This window comes from Amblyomma americanum, chromosome 1 (assembly GCF_052857255.1).
Source record: "Amblyomma americanum isolate KBUSLIRL-KWMA chromosome 1, ASM5285725v1, whole genome shotgun sequence".
NCBI classification, from domain to species: Eukaryota; Metazoa; Arthropoda; class Arachnida; order Ixodida; family Ixodidae; genus Amblyomma; species Amblyomma americanum.
Window position 1 is genome coordinate 95,732,660 of NC_135497.1, and position 20,507 is coordinate 95,753,166.

The 20,507-nt window shown below is 44.4% G+C and overlaps 1 protein-coding gene and 1 pseudogene across 1 annotated transcript in view; both read right to left on the bottom strand.

Annotated features, from left to right (window-relative positions):
• Positions 1 to 17,120, bottom strand: part of LOC144113272 (uncharacterized) — a 36,645-nt gene extending 19,525 nt beyond the window's left edge. The window contains exons 1-8 of the mRNA XM_077646258.1: positions 17,003 to 17,120; positions 13,834 to 13,988; positions 12,407 to 12,453; positions 10,501 to 10,631; positions 10,128 to 10,231; positions 9,693 to 9,798; positions 7,257 to 7,324; positions 4,077 to 4,158 (exon numbers count right to left, since the gene is read on the bottom strand). Coding sequence (XP_077502384.1) covers positions 4,077 to 4,158; positions 7,257 to 7,324; positions 9,693 to 9,798; positions 10,128 to 10,231; positions 10,501 to 10,631; positions 12,407 to 12,419 — 504 coding nt within the window. The 5' untranslated portion in view covers positions 12,420 to 12,453; positions 13,834 to 13,988; positions 17,003 to 17,120. The remainder of the gene's footprint in view (positions 1 to 4,076; positions 4,159 to 7,256; positions 7,325 to 9,692; positions 9,799 to 10,127; positions 10,232 to 10,500; positions 10,632 to 12,406; positions 12,454 to 13,833; positions 13,989 to 17,002) is intronic.
• On the bottom strand, positions 15,337 to 17,174 carry LOC144113270 (uncharacterized; annotated as a pseudogene).
• Between the last annotated feature and the right edge of the window lie 3,333 nt (positions 17,175 to 20,507).

Below are 20,507 nucleotides of genomic sequence, written 5' to 3' on the forward strand. Positions count from 1 at the left end.
GAAACTATTCGTGAATGGCGTCGGCTCTTCCGTCGGCTACCAACACTCCCCGGCACCGCTGCCGTTCCAAGCGGGGGTGCCACCTCAATTGCAACAGTGGCCCTTCCATCAACTCTTAACGCTCCCTTCAGTGCCAAGCGCGCATTTGAAAGCAAAAAGAAAACTTGTTGGATGCTTGAGCTTCCCGTAGTTGTGTTATCGAGCCGCCGCCGCATATCGGCAACCGCAGTCAGCAGCCACGTATGGGGTGCCAGTTTGCTTCTTATCGATAGCAGCCATCGGCCGCCGCCCGCGCACATCGGGAGGGGATGCCAGTTTTGCGCGTTGACATAGCAGCTGCTCAAGGCCAGCACCAAGAGCGATGCGATGGAGCCATGCAGCAAAAATGCAACCACACTGTAGCAAGCCTGATATCTCGTTTCCCTCGCATTTACTTATCGTGTGATGTTTTCGTTTCGATTGTAAGTTGACCACAATGCTTGGGACTTTCAAAATTTAAAATAGGTCGATTACAATCGTGTAAATACGGTATATCTTACCATAAAGATCCAGAAAAGCAAATCACAAATCTTGATAAAGAATGCTGACATAACCAAAGAATTCAATACAGAAAAGTAAAATAAAGGGAAAAATAACAAAAAATCATTTGTCTGCACGTCAAGAGTAGCATCTGAATCCACCTGTGTGCAAACACACACATAAAAAGCAAATCTGTACACGTTCTTCAAATTTCAAAGTAAAAGAAAAACAATGGCATAAAGCTCCACAGAGAGTCTGTACGTATCACAATCAGCTCCAGTAAGCAAATTTTGTTTCTTTAAAACAATGGTGTCTCCAGCACTAAGAAAGAATATACTAAACTCGATGCTTCAAAATTGAAGCACATTTGGCATTCATTACTTTTAAATGGCTACAGTTGAAACCGATTAACTCGAACCCAATTATATCGAAGTCGATTCGATCGAATTATCATTTATATAGAATAATTTCTGTGCACTATAAAGCTGTCACCTGAATGTATAGGAAAATAAACGGCTACATCATACAAAAATTAGCCACATCTGATAGATCGAACTTTGGGAAACACCAGGCGACTCAAGGAGCTGGGTTTTCCTCAACACACTGGGGATTCACTTTCCCACTGGCATGCTCCGACCAATGATGAAGCGGATTTTCCATGACAAGCAGCGGATGCGTACAAATCGTGCATTGCGCCAGTTGTGCCCACGTTGTCCCACAGTTCGCATGGTGCATCGTGCTGGCGCTGGCAGTTTTGCATGGTTTTCGTTAGTCTCCATGTGCACACGATGACAGCCGCGAAACAAACGGCAGAACCTCCCCTTTTCCACGAAGCTGGAAATTATCACGCGAGTTGCACAAGATGAGAAATCCTAAGTCGCCGCAGCGCACAGGATTCCGAGAGGCATGCTGAGCAACATTCTAAAGAACAAGGATGACGTTAGGGCCAAAGTGGAGAAGAGGCCTGGCACTTGCGGCAGATGTGTACATACAGCACCATATGAACATGATTAGGCAGCTGCGTACAAATGGTTCCTCGATGGCTGCCTCGCTATAGACAACGGCTGTGCCTAGCGCTTCAGTGCAAGTTTCAGCAACATCGCACCTGGTTTCCTGCCACCGAAAGCTACACTGGTGCTAAAACCCTTGGACCAGGGGGTAATCTGCGTAGTGAAAGTTAGTTGTAGGAAACAACTGACTGAATGGCTCCTGCAGAACCTGAGGACGGGAAGAGACCTAAAATCGACCTCATAGGCACCCTGCCTATACTGGTTGAATTGTGGAATGATTCCAAAACCAAAACTATACAAAACTGCTTCCAACATTCAGGTCTCTGCTTTGCCGGAGCTCGTGGGTTATGATGATTTGTGTAACCAGTTGTCCAAATTTTCTGGTGCTATTTATGATCGGGCAGCCGTAGATGAATTCGTCTCTGCGGATGGTGATGTTAAGACTGTGGAAGAGCTTGCAGGCGAACACATCATTGCCGATGTTAAGGTAACCAGAACAGCACTAATGCGAATTGTGATGTAGAATTGAGAGAACATGTGCCCGCATGCTCTGTGCGCTCAACATGGTTCGTCGACATATTGCACATCAATAGCAGGCTGAGGTCTCAGCTGTTTAAAGTCCATTGGTAACAATGAAAAATGAGTTTTCTCCTAGGCAATGATGAAAAACATAATAAATTCACAACTATTTCACTTGGTAATCTGCACACAGTAAATGGCTACCATAGAGATACATCTTTTTCCATCTCAATGAGTTTGTGTGTTAAATTTACTTCAAGTTTTACATCGAATTACACATTATATCGAACTTTTAGGCTTTCTTGCAACTTCGATATATATGGGCTTAACTGTAACTGTGCCATAGGATGCAGTTAAAGCTCAGCATTTTCAGGCAGCATTTTTTTTTTACAGAAAATTCAGCTTCTCGTTTCTTAGAATACTTGATTTACAGTGTACAGGAACCCAATATAGCTATCGGACTTTCATAAAGCATTACTTCAGATCTGGATTGAAGAAACCATAGTAGCTGGCATTCATAAAGTTGTGTGGATTCATCATCGCTCGTATGCATGCCTCTGTGTTGCAGTTACTTGTTACAGTGCATCTCATCCAACTAGTGACATAAAATGCTGTAGTTCCTTTTGCCGCCTGTGCTGCACATAGAAAATTGTAGTAAATGTAGTACATCAGACAAAGATGAGCTGGTCCCATGGGTGAATAAGCTTTGCATCAGGTAAACCTGATAACCTGATGCAGTAAAAGCTTGTTAATTCGGACTCGATGGGGACCGGAAAATTGTTTGAATTAAGTGAAGTTTGAATTATCGAACGGGCACTGGAATGAGTAGCATTACAGAATCCAAAGCAGTCACATCTAGACTCGTTACTGCGAGCTAAGCGCTACTACAAGTTAGTGGCAGGAGATTCTGAGAATTAAATTCATGCAGTCCTAGTGGCAAATTAAATAAATTGATTGGCCAGTTATGCGCCAGAAACAAGTACTGGAATGCATTCGCATGAGCAGTGAGCTTTAGTGCTGGAATACAGGATGCTCTTTATGCTTCAAAACATGTCTATTTATGGGGAAGGGTTGTCAAAATTAGAAGGAATCAGTGATGTCCATTTGCTTGCGTTTCTTCTGCCGAGACTCCATCAGCATCATTTGCAGCTTGCCCAAGAGCTCCAGCGCAACGTCCGGGTTCTCACTGGCAGAGAACTAGCGTGCGGCAACATCGAGCGCCGATGCTACTTCACATGCACTTGGTTATGGCATAGGCTCATCGCCACTGTCGGACTCATCCCTGTCAGCTGTGCTCACCGCCCGTGAGCACCGTGGAGTCTGCTGATAACATGCTGCCTCAATTATATTGGCGCCACTCGAGGGCTCCAACATCTCCACACTGCTGTCAACATAGCTCGTGGCACCAACAAAAAGCATGTCGCCTGCGCTCGAACCGCCATACTGTGTTGTGTGCACCATATGATCACGACCCAGTCACCGCGGCAGAACGAACACCAGGAACGGCTTGTGCCAAAGCATCGGTGGCATGGGCTCCGCCAGCCTTGTGCACTCGGCTTTTTTTTCCATTTTTTACATCTCTAGTAAACTTGCACCACATTGTACTCGCTCTGGGTCAACTTCTATCTACGAGGAGCGGTGTCAGCCAGTGGCTCCTATTCGAATTAACCGTAGCGGACGTCGACTTGTTCGAATTATCAACAGTTTTCCCCCCATTGAAATACAGAGGGCTATGCCGGGACACGGGCATCAGTTCGAATTAACCATCAGTTTGAATTAACGAGCTCTTGCTTACATTAGCGAATGTTGCCCTTTTCATGACCAAACATTTTGAGCTGAAGACCAAGATGTCCTTTGCATTCAGACTTCTTTATTATTACAAATTTGCAATTATTTTTCCTCTGAATGTTTTTCAGTTTTTATTTGATTTCAAGAACGCAGAGGTATACATCCTGCACAGGACCACAAAGATCTCACTTCTAAGAACCACCACTACAGAAGGCATGCACAGATAAAAATGCAACTTACCATGCTCTCCCGCCAGTTCTTTTCTTGCTCAAGCTTTTTGGAAATGCTCGATACAATTTCTTTCCAGTTTTGATTACACTCCCTGCAATGTGATGATGTTTAATTTTAATGCTGCAATCTTTCCTTGAGGGTTTAGAAATAGTTGCATAGCGTCAATCAGACTTCTCTTTAGTTTTAACAAATGACCTGGCAAAAAGACCATCCTGCAGCGTATTCAACATGTGTTGCAGTTCATATCACACAGACAATGAAATTACAATGTCTATTTCCCTCATTTGGGATTTCCTGTGATGACACCCATCATGGCTTTTGCTATGAGCAGGCTACTGTGAGCATAGATGACTTTTATCCAAATAGTGCAGTACACTGCTGGCACACATTACTGAGGTCATAACCAATGCGCAGACATAGCCTCGGTGTCACCTTTAGCAGTTGTGTACAGGCAACAAAACTGACCTACGCTTGCTATACAAAAAATGACGGATGATTTAGTGTGGTTAGGCCAAATCCCAATTGGGTGTGCTAGCACTTCAGTCTCAAGCTGAGGCTCAGTTTTCAAGCTCAAGCAGGTTTTAAAGATTGGCAAAATCGGTGAGTGGGGTCCTTAGTGCTAGTGCACTAAGCTCTACCTTAAGGGTGTATGCAGAATTGGTCATTCTCTACTTTACATTCATAGATCACTGGGAGTGGCGCAGCGGTAAAGTGATGCGCCACTGCCCTTTTTTTACTAGAACTAAACAAGAAAGTCACGGCAGAAAACAACATATCATTTTCTTCCCAGATGTTTCTCGGTTATTGTCCCAGCTGGTACACTTTTTTATGCGGTCCCATGAAAAACGTAACTGTAGGGTTCTACTGTAGACCTTTTTTTTCTGTTAAATAGAGAATGTAACTGAGCAGTCATTTTATATAGCAGACGATTTCACAAAGTAGAAGAAAAGACACCATGCTGCCAGTGGACAATGACTTAAACCAGTCATGTCCCAACAGCAGAACTTTGTCTATTCTTTTATCTTTTGCATGCCACCCTCACTTGGGATTTCTCTATATGCCAATGACATTTACTTCAGTGCTCTGGAAATACAACGCACATTACGTGCTCATGTGCAACTATGGAGGGCAATCAATCTGTCAGAGGCATTTGACTGCAAATAAGGCTTTGTGATGCCTTCCAGTATGCATGCTGCAATCACATTCACCAAGCGCAATCTTTTGTATTACGTACTGAAAGTTGCCAACAGACTCATACCACAAGTGAAAACCCACAAATTCAAAATTGCAGTAGAAAAAGCATCTGTCATGGTCACTACATGCTCGTGATTTATTCAGCAAACTCTTACTTCTATGTTTTCACCATCTAAGCACCCTCCAGCGGCATATGTCAATACTCCATTCACCCTTTCATGCACCTGTGTACAATGCTCTAAAAGAAAAGTCTGCAGTAGTCTCTGCTATCTGCAGAGTTTCTCATAGGCTCCTATCACATGGAAAATATCTCAGTGCCTATTGACTCACTGCCTCAATTTGAATAAGCTGGTGCCACATAATGGGTTTGCAAAATGATTATTACAATCTTAAGGACCACATACTATGAGAGCAGACTTGCATTGACCACGCTTAAAAACAGAAATCACAATAACTTAAAAAAAGGTTACTGCTTCCCATGATACTTTTTGAAGGCCACACTGCCTTCATAGATTCATTTTCAATCCTTAAGTTGAAATGGCAACTCCACAGTGTCAGATGTTAAACGAGTGGTGCCATTTTTGTTGTGTACCAGAGCCATGTCTGTGTCTTTCATCAGTCTTTGCCTCTTAGTGCATTTTGCAGCGACCAAGAACCAAAATTGCACCATCAGAGTTGCAGTAGTATCTATGGGCAGGACATAGATGGTCACTCATTTGTGGCAATTTCACTGGGAAAAAAATTGGCTGTGGTTTAGCTCTGGTTAAACCTGGAGTGACGCGATGGCTACAGCTGGCCGAGTGTAACTCGTTCAGTCGAATTGCAAATTCAGTTTTTCGCCACTCCGTTTCGCTGGGCGTTCCTTCTTCATCTTTGTCCATGGACGTGGGTTCACTCCCCACCCCCCTCTAACTCGGTTTCGCTGGTCATGCCGCCTGCAGCTGCTCTGCACCACATGACCAGCCACGGCGCCGCCACAGAGCTCAAGGGTGCCACGCTGATGGCTCGAAATGCTAGCGTAAGGTAGCTATCGCTAAAAAAGAAAATTAAGAGAACACCCAAACTCCGCGTTAGGGGTTTGACGTGATAGCTCAAGGGGTTTACGTTCATATATGCCGAATTAGTCATTCTCTACTTTGTATTCATAAATCCCTAGAAGTCTTCATACCACTCCTGGCACAGTGGTGTAGCGGTTAAGTGATGCGGCACTGCTCTGTAAAGCAGGTGCTTCTACTGGTGGACCTTGTGCATCACAGACTGCTCTTCCTGAGCAGCCAATCATTAACGACCACCTGCTATTGTGAGCAGTTTTCTCACAATCCGGTGGGTAGGTAGTGATGGCGCTGCAATATCACATTTCCTAGGTGGCCTGTTTGCATCCTAGTTAGCTTCTCTGGGGATTTTTTGGTCACGGTCAACAACACCATCGCTGCCGACGCTGGATTTTCTGGAACACGAGCTCCTTAACACTATCACATTAAAAAGCGTACTACGAATCCTTTTCAAGCAAAGTGCACAGCACTGCCTATCATCACCGTATCATTGTGATTTATGAGTTGTGCATAAGCAGAAGATATTTTTTGTCCACTAACTTTTACCCGCTAAATTAAGATCTAATATTATACTGTATCACATGCTTTCTGTGAACAGCATGCGTATGATGGTACGCATCGCTTCATGTTTCACCACTTCCTTTGGAGTAGCCTACAAACTATGATATTAGGCAAGCATACTGGGTTACCATTAGAGAGTGTCTCCTCCTTCTTTTCTACTAACGGCCAGAGGCTGTTCTAACAAAACTTGCACAGCACAATGTATTCAGCAGTAAAGAATGCCACATAATATTGCAGCAACCAATATAAATGTATAAACATGCAATCCTGTTCAGTTTCAGTGTCTGCAAACTTCGTAGAGCAAACAGATTTGCAAAGAAGCCAAGTGACCAACAAAGGGCTGAATAAACAAAAGATGCAAAAAACAACTGCTGCCACACACCTCAACCTCTCTGACTCATCCACTGCTGCCTTTTCCTGGACAAGACTGGCAAGCTCCTCTCTCTTTTCCTGATAGTTTTTCAAGAAAAGACAAGGAAGCATTTAGTGCTGTGCACAATCACAATCAACAATTTTGAGCATCAGTGAAATAAACAAAAACATTCAACTTCACAAAAACAAAGTAGTTCAGAGTGAACCAACTCCTCAATATAGCAATGGCAATCTAAACACTCACAAGGCAGCAATACAGGTCTCTGGAAAACATCGCAAGTGAAGCATGCACAAAAGTGATAACTGGTTTCATAAACAAAGCTTAAAGAGTTAACCTTTTATACTTCAAGGGCTAACACAAAGTGAGCTACTGTAAGCTAGCCACAACCATGCTAAGGTGCAAACACCCTGTAGAGACGTGAAAACAGTACCCTGCCACTGTACATATATGTGAATGGTAAACATTGAGAAGCATGCCCTGCAAGATTATTCTTCAGGGTAACTGAAAGCATTACTGTTATGAAAGCCGCTTTTGGTGATTTCTAGGCTAAAGAAAAGTAATGGTTGAGGTATATCGCAATATCCAACACCGACATCGGTTTCCCGTGTGCAGCTGTCAATTATGCTCACACATTTTACACACTTGAGTGATGCAACAAGTGACAACCCAGGTGCAAAAGATTTGACTCCCCACTCAGCAGTGAAAACTGCAAATGCAAAGGTGGTCACAGTTAAATAATTGTAGCCTGACAGAAGGTTCAGTGCACATACACTAAAACCTCAATATCTTGAAGTCACAAAACCAAAAAATAATTGAAATAAACAGAGCCTTGAGGTCAACAAAGCACAAAACTTTCAAATGTACTGATCATGCATTTTATAAATGTAAGCCTGGATCTATCTATATCTAGCAGTGCTAATTCCCTTCTAAAGAATAAGCAGTTGACCATTTAATAGAAGAGTCTCGTGAGTGGCACAGCGGTGCAAGAAAACCAGCTGACAAAGACCAGTGCGCTAGCTTGAACCTGTTATCGTGCTCATAATGTGGAGGCAGTAAGGTCCACCACCATCTCTGCCATGTCACAAATGATACTGCTGCTCATGGGAAAGAAGATTCTGAGATTCACCCGCATGTACCCTCTTCCTGCCTGCCCCACCGTCATTGTCCTAGGAAGCAGACTCTGTACATGCCTCGTGTGAAGTCAAAATCGCACAAAATCATGCAGGGAAACAAAGTGGCAGTAATGGGCGCACACTCCAGCCCACTGGTGCAGACCCACCTGTTCGTCAGTAGCACGACTTGTAGGCTGCAAGAATCACTGGCCAACAACTCTCCTTTCCTTTACCAAGTACTCACAAATCATATTCCAAGATATCCAAATTTCGTCATAAAAAGCTTCCAAGATACTAATATATACAGTACATAATGCTCTCCAATGCATGACATGGAAAAAGTTGCTCAACTGCGATCACAGATATATTTAAAGATATGTGAGTTGAAGTTAGTGGAAATTACTGTAATTGCACTGATAAGACCAAACAGGAACAACCACTGAACTAGCAGCAAACTGCTTTGCAAGACAGTCTACAGAAGAAGTGGTCAAAACGCACTGTTTACTTTCTTACCAAGCAAAATGCTGAGCAAAGTATACAGCACAAACTTGCTGAATTTTTAATCCACATGAAGCCTGAAGTCCGCCCACTGATGCTCACAATGACACACCCGCCCACTCCCCCAGTAAGGCTACACAATGAGCCGATCGTTTAAAATCAGGGCTGAGATACTGATCAATTAACTGCCCAAATGAGTAAGGCTTCACCACGATCAAACTTATTGACCAATTGTTCCACAGGAATTATGTCAGCCAAAGTGGCAAATAGAAAGTGCATTGTTTGCTGACCAATTCAGAATGTTGGTTGATGTTTGGAGGTAATAAATATCTTGTCAAACAATGGACGACCAAAATGCACAAAGTGTGCCTTCTCAAAGTTATGCAAGTACATGCTTGAAGTGAATTAATGCATTCAAGTAGTCAATCTTTCACTGCAAAAGGATATGCCAAGCACAGTTACAATCTCTTTCCTAGCAACGTGTTTAGCATGTTTAGAAAATGCAACGACTGCAGGCTTGCACTTCTAGCAAAGATAGACAAGAAGGTGGCTGTTGTAAGCATGCTGTTCCAGAGAATGATTCAGAACGCTTGATATGCCAGCAAGCAAGCCAAAAAAAAAAACTTTCTGCCACAGAAGCGTGTGCGATCTGTGCCCACACAATATGCTCGGTTATTGAACTATTAAAGGTTACTAAATTATTTGAGTTAAAACTGCACCCAGTCCTGCTTGATAGGCACAGATAGCAAGCCAAGTCTGCAGGTTCTGCGCCTCATTGTTACACAACTGCATGCCATCAAATGCGTGCAAGCAATTCAGCCAGCCCCTGGACTACCTGCAGCTCTCCTTCCAGCTGGGCTATCTGTGTGTCCTTTTCGAGAAGCAGCAGGGCAGCCTCCTCTCGTTCTTCAGCCTCCATCTGGGCTGCAGCCAGGGACTCCCTGGTGGCATGAGCACAGTGCAATGTACTCAAAAATCATTCACACTGCAGCAGAACTACAGCATTCAGTCACAGAGCAGTGAGTTGCAGTAAACGCTTCAGGCTCCCCGTGAAGTTATGCCTTCCACTAATTAACATGCGAGCACACAGCAGTGAGTACCTGTGGTTATGGCCAAGGATCATCAAAGTTGGGAGACTGAGATATATTTGCAAAAGGTCCTACAGCCAGGCTATGCGAGATCCAAACACAACAAAAAGCTTCAACTGTGCGGCTCTCAGTTATGTGCAGCTAAGTGCAAGTTGCAATTAAGATCACAAATAAAATCTCACTTGAGGGACTCGGCTTCAGCCTGCACTCGTGCTAGCTCATCAGCACTATCTGCAGCAAGCTGCTCAAAGTTGGTGATACCACTGCAGAGGCCTTCAATTTCAGCCTGCAGGTAGAAACCAGACATTCAGTGGAACTCACACATCATGTGGACGTCCCGCCTCTAAGAAGCGGTGTGGTGACATTGGCTCCGGTTTGCTGTGCGATATCAGAGCACATAAAAGAATTCCATGTGACTGGAAATAATTTTCTGTTCATGCACTACGGCATCTCTCACAGCTCACATGCAGCATCGGGATGTTGAAATTTCACTTACCATACACAACCGTCAATCCTAAGCTCTCATGCCCAAAGGAAGCATGGGAAACAGCCTACCATCTGCTCCCTGATGACAGAGTCCATTCTTGCGGACTCCGCAGAGAGTCTCTTAACTTCTTCTTTCTTCCTGGCCAATTCGTCACTCATGTCAGAGGTCACTCCCTGGGAGCGGCTCCAGTGATCATAGACTGTTTGGGAACAAAAAATGCCCCACCTTGCACTGCAAATGGATATTTCCGCACAAAAACGCTCCAGACTTAAAATCAACAAGCCCCCTGCACAATAACAGCAACAGCATCTCTCTCCTTTTGGAGACGTTCCATTTGAATGACAAAGAAAATAATATTCAGCTCAGAGCTCGTCTACAACACCTTGATGTCATCTTCCCGAGAGAAGATTGGTGTATTTTTCACTTCTTTTCCTATGCAGCTGCTTTGTTTTCCGACTATTCACAACTTGCATTCTGATTTGTCACACAGCAAATGCAAAGATATTAGTACAATGAGGCCCACCATGCACATTCGGAGGTTGCACACATCCATTATTTGTCACTGTACTTGACACAAGAAAAGGCTATTAGAATACATTTGTCTAAACAATAACGCTGAGAGCGCCGTTGGGAGGAACGACCCGAACCAGTCGGCTGCAGACTCAAGAACAAGTTTTTTCTTTTAATCCCTTGTCATTGCCCAAGTGCCATCTCGAAGCCCGAGCATTCTAGCATGTGGCTCATGTCTCTTGGTCATTTTCAGTCGCTCCAATCGTCCAGGCAGGAAGCTTCTAGAACCTAATTATGTGAGTCATCTTTGGGGGGGGGCTAAGACAAAGAAGAAAGTTCTGAAAAGTGTTACAACTACCAATAAAAACACAGCCTCGACTTCCGGCATCAGTTTAGCTAACCTGATGCGGCTGACTTAAATTTTCCATTATGGAATACGAGAACCTGTTGACAGGTGCATTTAAAACTGCCATCCAGCAAGAAGTGGTGATGTTTCCAAAACCTGGTAGCGCTGAGAGCCAAACTGCAAAAAAATATCACAATGGGCTATTCTCAGCTGCCCCACATAGCACCAGCATCATAGCTACCTCCATGTACAAAATAAGTTTTTAGGTATGCATTTCCTATAACTCCAACAGCAGTCCAAATAGCACTAAAAACAAAGTGTAGCACATGTGTTTTCAAAAGTGCAGGCATCTTCCTGCAGTGAAGAAAGTCAGTGCACCTTGCCTAGAAATTGAAAATTGGTTTTTGGAGAAAGGAAATGGTACAGTATCTGTCTCATATATCAGCAAACCCTGAAAGAAGGGACTAAGAGAAAGGAAGAAAGAGGTGCCATAGTGGAGGGCTTCGACCACCTGGGTATCTTTAACGTGCACTACACATTGCACAGCACACGGGGCACCTTAGAGTTTCGCCTCCATCGAAACGCAGCCGCCGCAGTCGGGTTCAAACCCAGGTGCTCCGGATCAGTAACCGAGCACCCTAACCACTGAACCACCGTGGCGGGTGGTACCTTGCCTGAAAAGAATACTTAGCACATGCTTATACAGAGAGCAAATTTAGTGCAATGACTAATTCCTGGTTTCTAAAGTGAATGAAACCAAACAAAACCAAAGGTCATGCAGCGACACTGCAAAAGGAAATGGCATGGCAGCACATTGCAGCTCCATTGCAATGGTATTAAAGACTATACCCTCCAATAGCAATTCCAGTCTATCCACAAGTCAAAATAACTTCATGGCATTAAACACCACGCAAATATTTATGAAAAATCTCTAGTTGTATGCTTCCCAAGAGCACCCTTGTTTCGGAGTGCACTGTTCTTAGTACGGTTTGCATGAGTCAATATATCCATGTGAATGTGGATATCATACAATTCAAAACATATTGACAGAAACCGAGAAATCAAAACTTCGACATTAGATGTTAAAAAAAAAAATGAGGATAAATTTGTAAGTATACCTCTCTCTCCCATCAGAGCTTCTATAGTGGTCTTTGCCGCTCTTTCTCTGCAAAACAGAAGCAAGGCTGTCAGATGCGCCGATAAATTTGTTGGGAAAAGATGAAAGCTGTAATTAGAAGAATAGATCTTCAACATTGATACAGCCAGCCACCTGAATATACCGCCCCCAGGCAACAGTGGTTTGCCCTATCCAATCCAATCCTGCTTTTCAAGCCATTCGCAATTTCACAAGCTCGTTTGCCACGCGCCACTTGTTGACTTGTTTTGGCGTTGCCAGGTTGGCAATGCATTCGTAAAAGTGGCAAAGAAAATTGAAGTCATACAATGGCATCGGGAATACGGAAGGAACGTGCCCCAAATGGCTCGAGACTTCGAGCACAACCAGAAATGGATATGGGACTGGGACAAAAATTTCGAGAAGTTGCTACGGGAAACCAAAACTTCGAAGAAACTTGAGTTAAGACGTGTTGCTGTTTAGTGATTACGTGGAAGATGCGCTCCTCGACCGGGGAAGAAAGGCAGGACGTTTTAAGTACATGTGTACTTTGCTTTTTTTTTCTGTCAGGAAAATGTCGCCGCCTACTTGAATTTTGGCACCATTCCGGGATAGCGCCCTCTCCCCACTTTGCCAGTAATTTTGACTTGCAGGGTGGGGGCGCTTGCTCGGAATTTTAAGGTAGGTATTCAGAAATTTTCATGCATGGGAACAAACATCATCTGAAATTATTTGTAGAGGCACTTGTCATCAGAGTCCAAAAAAAAAAAAGGCTAAACAGAAGTTGCCCCTTCAAACAGCAGAGCAGAGCAAATGGCAGCCAGCATATATGCTTCCTACTTTCAGTGGTGCTGGCCTGTTGTTCTCAGGTGATCTTTATTTTTTTTTCTGCTCATTTTACTCTGACAGTCGTGCTTGACCTAGTGCCTTTATCCTAATTTGGTAAAACCCTCTCTCATTTATATGTTACGGCCATTAAAAGTAAGCATAATGTAGGTTTCTATCACAACCTTATAAGTGGGGATTAACTTTTGTTGAATCAGTAGACTCGGCCCACATCCACATCACGGCTGAAGAAAGGGATACAGGAGACAACTGCTAAGACAGATAAACAAATATACTTTGGGTGTATATCTTGGCCACACTACATACTGAACTCCCATGCTGAAAACTTGCAAGTGCCTTAAATAATGCCTGTCCTCACAAATTAATGAGCTTAAACATATCGCCAGCAAGCAAAATAGAACTCAGAATATTGGTAGTACATCACTTCATTTTCCCTAATGGCAGCCACACACAGCAAAACAAGAAATGTTGAAGGTTATTGGTAACAATATCCTGCACTGGAGTCCTCACTGAAGGTGAAAACAACAACATATCAGGGGTGGGATGACAAGCTCGTGGCTGCACTGAACCCTGACCAACTTTTACCTATCATTCAAGGAGCTGCGCTCATCACTGAGCTGCTGCACGGCACTGCTTAAGGCCTCAAAAAGTTTCAGGGCCGACCCATCGTCCAAGTCAGACGGGTCGCACAGCTTGCTGGCCAGCGTTCGCAGTTGTGCAATGAGCTGCTCCTTCTCCTCCTGGGGTCAGGCATAACAAAAACAAAAGGTATTTCAATTGCAACCACATCCGAGCAAACAACAGTATAGAGATTACTCATGCATATGATGTCCATAGCACGGAGAACCTATATGCAGGTAACTATGACTGTAAAACATGGCATTTGAACACATAGCCAGTCGCAGCTCATATCATCGCATGGCAGCCTCAAGAGTGTCACAATTTTTGGAATAATCTGATCAGGAGGCCCACCTCCCTGTAGGCTGCAAGCATATTACAGCACTGCTGCGCAAAAGCAGAAAACCTGCTCCTGCTGCTCAAATACTGGGTTCTATGTTGGAGCTTTTAGAGAGAACACTCTACTCCATGTAAAATTTGATCTCAGATTCAGTGTCTCCAGATGACCTTGAAATAACCTTGTGATGCCTACCATAGGAAAAGTTTGTAAGCTGCATAAGGTGTACCATGTCTGCAGGGTTCACCATGACCACTCTGGTCCACTATGGTGACATGGTCTTTGATCTTGACCTCTGTCCACCCCAAAAAATTGGCCCACCCACCCCCGAAATTTGACGTCGGCAAATTTGAACCAAAATCGATGCCTAGCTATAACTGACCGCACACAACACTATGGTGACCTCCAAATTTGGCCTGGGCTACCTCAAAAATGCGGTCCACCCACCCCCAAAATTTGGCCTTAGCATATTTGGACAAAAATCGATTTCTAGCCATAACTGACCGTGCCAAACACAACGGTGACCTCCAAATTTGGCCTGGGCCACCACCAAAATTTTACCTTGGTCAATTTGGACGAAAATTGATGTCCAAACATAACTGAGCAAGCCTGACACGATGAGGACCTCCAAATTTGGGCCACGCCATTGCAAAAATTTGACCTTGGCAATTTGGGAATGCTTTTGCACTACAGTAGGTTTAAGGTATGTCACCACCTTTTTGAAATTTTGACCATTAAATTTTTATTTCACACTGACCTTATAAAGCATCGTTTTATATGATATTCAAAAGCAAATAGGAGTTTAAAATATCATGCTAGAATTTGTTATTGACAAAAAATGGCCCAAACTTGGCTGTTATGCAAACATTCATAACTAGACAATGGAGTGCAGAAATTCTAAACTTTTTTTGGCACAGAGTTAGCCAACTAACCAGGCTGTGCAACCAACTAGGATCTTTGCCATCCGATAATTGGGAATCAAGTTATACAAAAAATTCCAAAGAAAACAAACAAATGTGTCATTTTTGTTTGCATTCCTTGGCATAAAACATGATTACATCAAAACTTACCATTCGATTTCATTCATCCTAGTTCATTGCACAGGTTAGTAATAAAGAAATGAGCGTGCAAAGTTTCATTGAAAAATATTTATTCAGTTCGAAGTTACAACTGTTTGCGCAACAAGAAAGTGCAAGAAATCAAGTTTTGAGAAAAACACTATTAAAGTTTTTCAATCCTTGTAGAAACAAGATCACCATGCCCAAGGAAGTTAAAATCCACCAGGTTCATAGCTAGGGCCCTCCTTAGCTGCCACGAGCTCTCTTTTGGCTTTTGTTGCTGCCCGTCTTTTCTTGCGGAGATGTTTTACCACACCCGTTGATTGACGCTGGGCCTTCTTCACACGGTTCTGGTCACTGGTGCAAAATGCTACGAGAGTGTGGTGGCCAGGTTTGATGCCTGCTTCCCTCAAAATATCTGCTGTACTTCTGTTACCATCATTGAAGTGGCACACAGCATCATATAAACCAAAAAGTAGGATGGGCAGGCTCACGTGGACGTCTTTGGGAACCCGTTGCCAAATCATACCGTTGAAACTCTCGTTGGCATTTTGGGTTTTTCCATGCAGGCACTTCTTTAAGAGCTCGTCCGTACAGAGGTCAGTATATACCGGCTTCACTTTGTTGAGTACCTCTTTGGAAAGGCCTCCCTTGTGCTTGTAGCATCCACCACCGAGTGCACTCCTTCGGTTAAACCCGCACCAACTCTCAGTGCCAAGAGGGCACAGACCATGCCTTGGTGTTTTATCTGTTGAACTACAGTGAAAGAGGCTCGCTAATGCAGCTTGCTTCATGGCTCGCAGGTCTCCCACGTTCGCTCTGATGGCAATACCATAATATTTCTGCAGCCGGTCGATGAGGACATCCGTTAACTTTCCTTTGCCTCCAAGCCCAGGAACACTTTTTTTCAACTTTCGTAGTCGGCATCCTACACGCTTCTGTACGTGCCCAATGCACTCCAGTTTGCGCACACTATTTGTGCCATATATGTCCTTTATAGCCGCGTGGCTCTTGGAGTCGCCATCTCCATAGAAGTCTACATATTTTAAACCACGACTTCTTTCTGCTCGCTCGAACATACGATAGAAACCTACTGCCTCCATACCACCAGCACTACCGGTGTAGTTTGCTTGGCACTGGGTATGATTTGCCTTCCACTCCAGATATTGAGTGCTTGAGGGATTCAACTTGCTTTTCGAATGGCATGCCCTACATTTACTTGACATGCCTTCTACGTCAATAACTTTCCCAGTATCAATGGATATCAAGGTCACACATCCATTCAATGATGAATGTCCACGCCTTTGCCATGTGCCATCACCTGACACACCACACTCAGTACTTTGCACAACACAACGCAATTCAGCAGCGGCATTCATCATTTACTTAGACGCAACAGTCTCTGCCGCTTTATAGAGCTTAGCAGATATCTTTTGGTAGGCAGAATGCCAAGGCGGCGGTGGCATGTTCATCACTTTCGTCAGCGTTACAGCTCCAGAATATCCCTTGCCCAGCTGACGCATTGCGTAGACAAGACGCAGGTTGTTCTCAATAGCAATTCCAACCTTTTTCGACGATTGAAATGAATATGCATATGCGCACGCATCACACAGAACAGCATATGCACATGATATTATAAGCTGCGAGCATTCTTCCAATCTGAGCGACGTCTTCTTGCATTCCGGGCAGGCCAGTTTTGCAAAAACAGATGAGAGGATCTCCATATCAATAATCCTATTACCTTGCAGTAGAAGTTCTTGCAGCGGCACTTCACAATTGTTCTCTAAGTTCCCAAGCTTTGCAGCACTCGCCGATACATTAACGCCCGCATGGTCTTCGGTCGGAGCATTCCTTGTATGTCGACTGCCAAGAAACTTCCGTTTCAATCGCCTTTTTACCCTGAACTTGGCCATGCTTTCTTATAAAAACGTCCAGCCTATGTTATTACTGTTGCTACTAAAAATAATGCCTATAAAAAGGATGAATCCGGCAGCATTCAAAGCGGCAGCACAAAGCGCACGCAAAGTAAACAACAGAGACGCTCGTAGCGTCATGCATCCCCCTTGCGGAAATTTAAAGAAATGTTTAAAAAAAAACGAAGCCTTACAAACTGCCTTTAATAATCTTTTACACATCAGACTAAAACATAATAAAAAACTTTTATTATACGTCGTTGATTATCGCTGAGTTATCAGTTTTTGTTACCAAACCACATTTGTTTCGGTTTCGGAACTGTTCATCACCTGTTCGAAAGTTAGCTATAACTTTTGAACTAAATAAGATACGAACATGATTCTTGCTGCAAAATATTTTTGAATGTTAGGGAACTCTCTAAATCTAAAAAAGAAAAAATGTCATTTTTACAAAAAAAAAAAACGCCTCTTCAAAGGTGGTGACATGCCTTAACCAAGTTGAAACTGACAATTTTTTTGTTCAAAACTTGCTAGCGGTGTGCCTGCAAGTACACAGAGTTGCCACATGCCAACTTCCAGCCGCCTGCCAAACCTGAGAACGAATACAGTCTCTATAGGTTTAATTACTCAGCTGAAATCATGATGAACAAAACTTTTCAGTTCTATGCCGGAGTACCAGACTTTCGTTGTCCGCAAGCACATTTGAATGCTCTTCAACAAGGCGCTGCATATTCAGGCGGCACTGAGCTGTACGAGTGAGAGAGTATGAACAGCAGTTAGTCACTTCATTGAGCAACAACATGAGTGAGGCTGCCATATGTGCAGTGTCCAGACGGCGAGGAATGAGCAATGAGGAATGAAGCAAGTTTGACAACGGTACTTACTTAGTTGAGCCGTGCATGATGCGAAAACGTAATCGTCTACGTAGAGATCGGCGAACCAAACCCCGCAGACGACGTTTTTTCGCTAAATGGCGCCAGTAGCGCCATCTGTTTTTGGCAGTCGAAAGCCTAGTCAACCTAGTTGTGACGCTTTCCGCTGCCGAAAACAGATGACGTCACTGCCGGTTTTTAGCGAAAAAGCGTCGTCTGCGGGTTTTGGCTCGCCGATCTCTCGTAGACGCTTACGTTTTCGCATCATGTGCGCCTGAACTAAGTAAGTACCATTGTCAAACTTGCTACGATACAAAAGTTACCATAATACGCAAGCTCTGTGTGCAGTTTCACCGCGAATGAGCCAGCGGTTGAGGCGGGGAAATTTTTGAAAGTGTCAGCGATAAAAACGCACAATGCTGTATGTAAGTACATGGAACATCCAACTTGTCATTACCACATAAAAAAAGCAATTTAATATATTGCTGGGGGAGCAAAAAGCTCGATCAATAATAAATACGGCGCACTAGCATATGAAAATCGGAAATATAACGCAACATCGAGATGCTCTACAAACTGACCTGTCTGGCACGGGCAATATACGCTGGCGCTCCAACGCACACTCGATAAAAAAAAATGCTTTTCAGTCACGAGCTGTTATATACACGACTATCGCATATATATTCTGCACCTTTGTCGTCTACACTGAGACCGAAATGAAAAAGGCTACAAAGTTTACGAACTATACTAACGGAGCGAAACTGCACAGACGGTTCTACACATCGTTTACAGCTAATTACTACATGAATAATAACGCGATACCTAGGACTTGCCGTCGTTAATGCGGCGAGGATGTCGCGACTTACGAAACTCTGCGATGTCCGGCGATGTTTTCACCTTATTTTCACTCTCGTTCAACGCGCTGGCACCACAAACGCAGCCAATGAAATATGCAGCGAACCAACTGTGTACTGGGCATACCAGACGCCTTGCAGACGATCGCCGTTATAATTTGAAAATTAAAAGTTATAAGTTCAGCTACAGACATTTAGTTAGATAAAGTGGCAACATAAAAATATTACTCTTTTTTTTCGCAAGTCACAAAAGATACTTGTTTCTTTCTTGTTACTGGCAAAATTTGAAAACCCGGAATTGCCGCTGCTGCCGCCACTGTCGCATCGCGAAGTGGAGCGGACTTCTGCTAGGGCGGCTAGAATGAAAAGGTGTGATGACCGCGGCGCTTTCTCTCGGCCGAGAATCCAATCCAATCCACGGAGCTGTGCTGACGTGTCTCGCATGGGCTCCCGCCTCGAAGCCACTTTTCGGCAGAAAGAGTCAGCCTTCGGGCTCGAATATTTTGGACGACATCCGGGCCATTGTCCAGTGCCTGCTGCAGCCGGATTTTGCCAATCTACGGACACCTAGGCATATTGCCGGCTGACTGCCGGCCTAGCCATCGAGCTCGACCTAGCTCGTCACCTCTCCGCCGGGAACTGAGCGCCCAGGGACCCGCACAGATGGAGTACGCCGTGGAAGGCGAGAAAATATCACCGTCGGAGCTCGAGGCCGGAAAATGGGCAACCATTCTTCGTTACCGCGACCGACAACGAGGCCTGAAGAATAAAGGGCCCGCATCAACCGACGACGAGCCTGCGCAGGGGCACGGCCAAGGCAAGTCTAATTCCAATTTTCCATCGCGAAAGAACGGGAAGAAGCTATTTGCACTCAGCAAGAAAGCCCTTCTCCCGCGCTTACCGACCGACGACTACAAAATCGTCTGCCGACCACAAGGTTGGAATCTGAGGGACTTTGCGCCCGGACTACTACTCTTCTGCGCCTGCGAGGTGGCCAGGCTGCCGTATGATACGGTGAAGAATGAAGACATTATCAGAGTCAATACGGCCAACAACACCTTTACGCTATGCACGCCCGATCGTCAACGGGCGACTGCATACGCCAATATTGAAAAACTGAACCTCCAAGATCAAACCTACAACGTAACGTCGTACGTGGCGGCGCCCGAAGACTCGGTAAAAGGGGTCATTTACAACGCCTACGCGGGAGACTCGCCCGAAGCGGTTCGCCAAGGCTTCGGAAACCGAAACGAAGGAATAGAAGTTGTGGATGCCCGAAGGATCGGGAAATCCAGAACAATACAAATCACCTTTTTTGGAAAGAAGCTACCCAGCCAAGTAATCTATCAGTGCGGCGTCTTTCGGGTCCACCCCTTCAGGGAGCAACATGAGGTATGCTACAACTGCAGGAGAGTAGGACACCGGGCCGATGTCTGCTACAAACCTACAACGAACCTTTGCCGCCGCTGCGGAGAAAATCACTCGCCTCCACCTGAGGGAGAACAGCCAACCTGCCAACCCGTATGCATCGTCTGCAACGGGGGCCACAACACAGGCAGCCGGAACTGCAAATTCCGGCTGATCAACAAGAACAAACAAGGAACGCC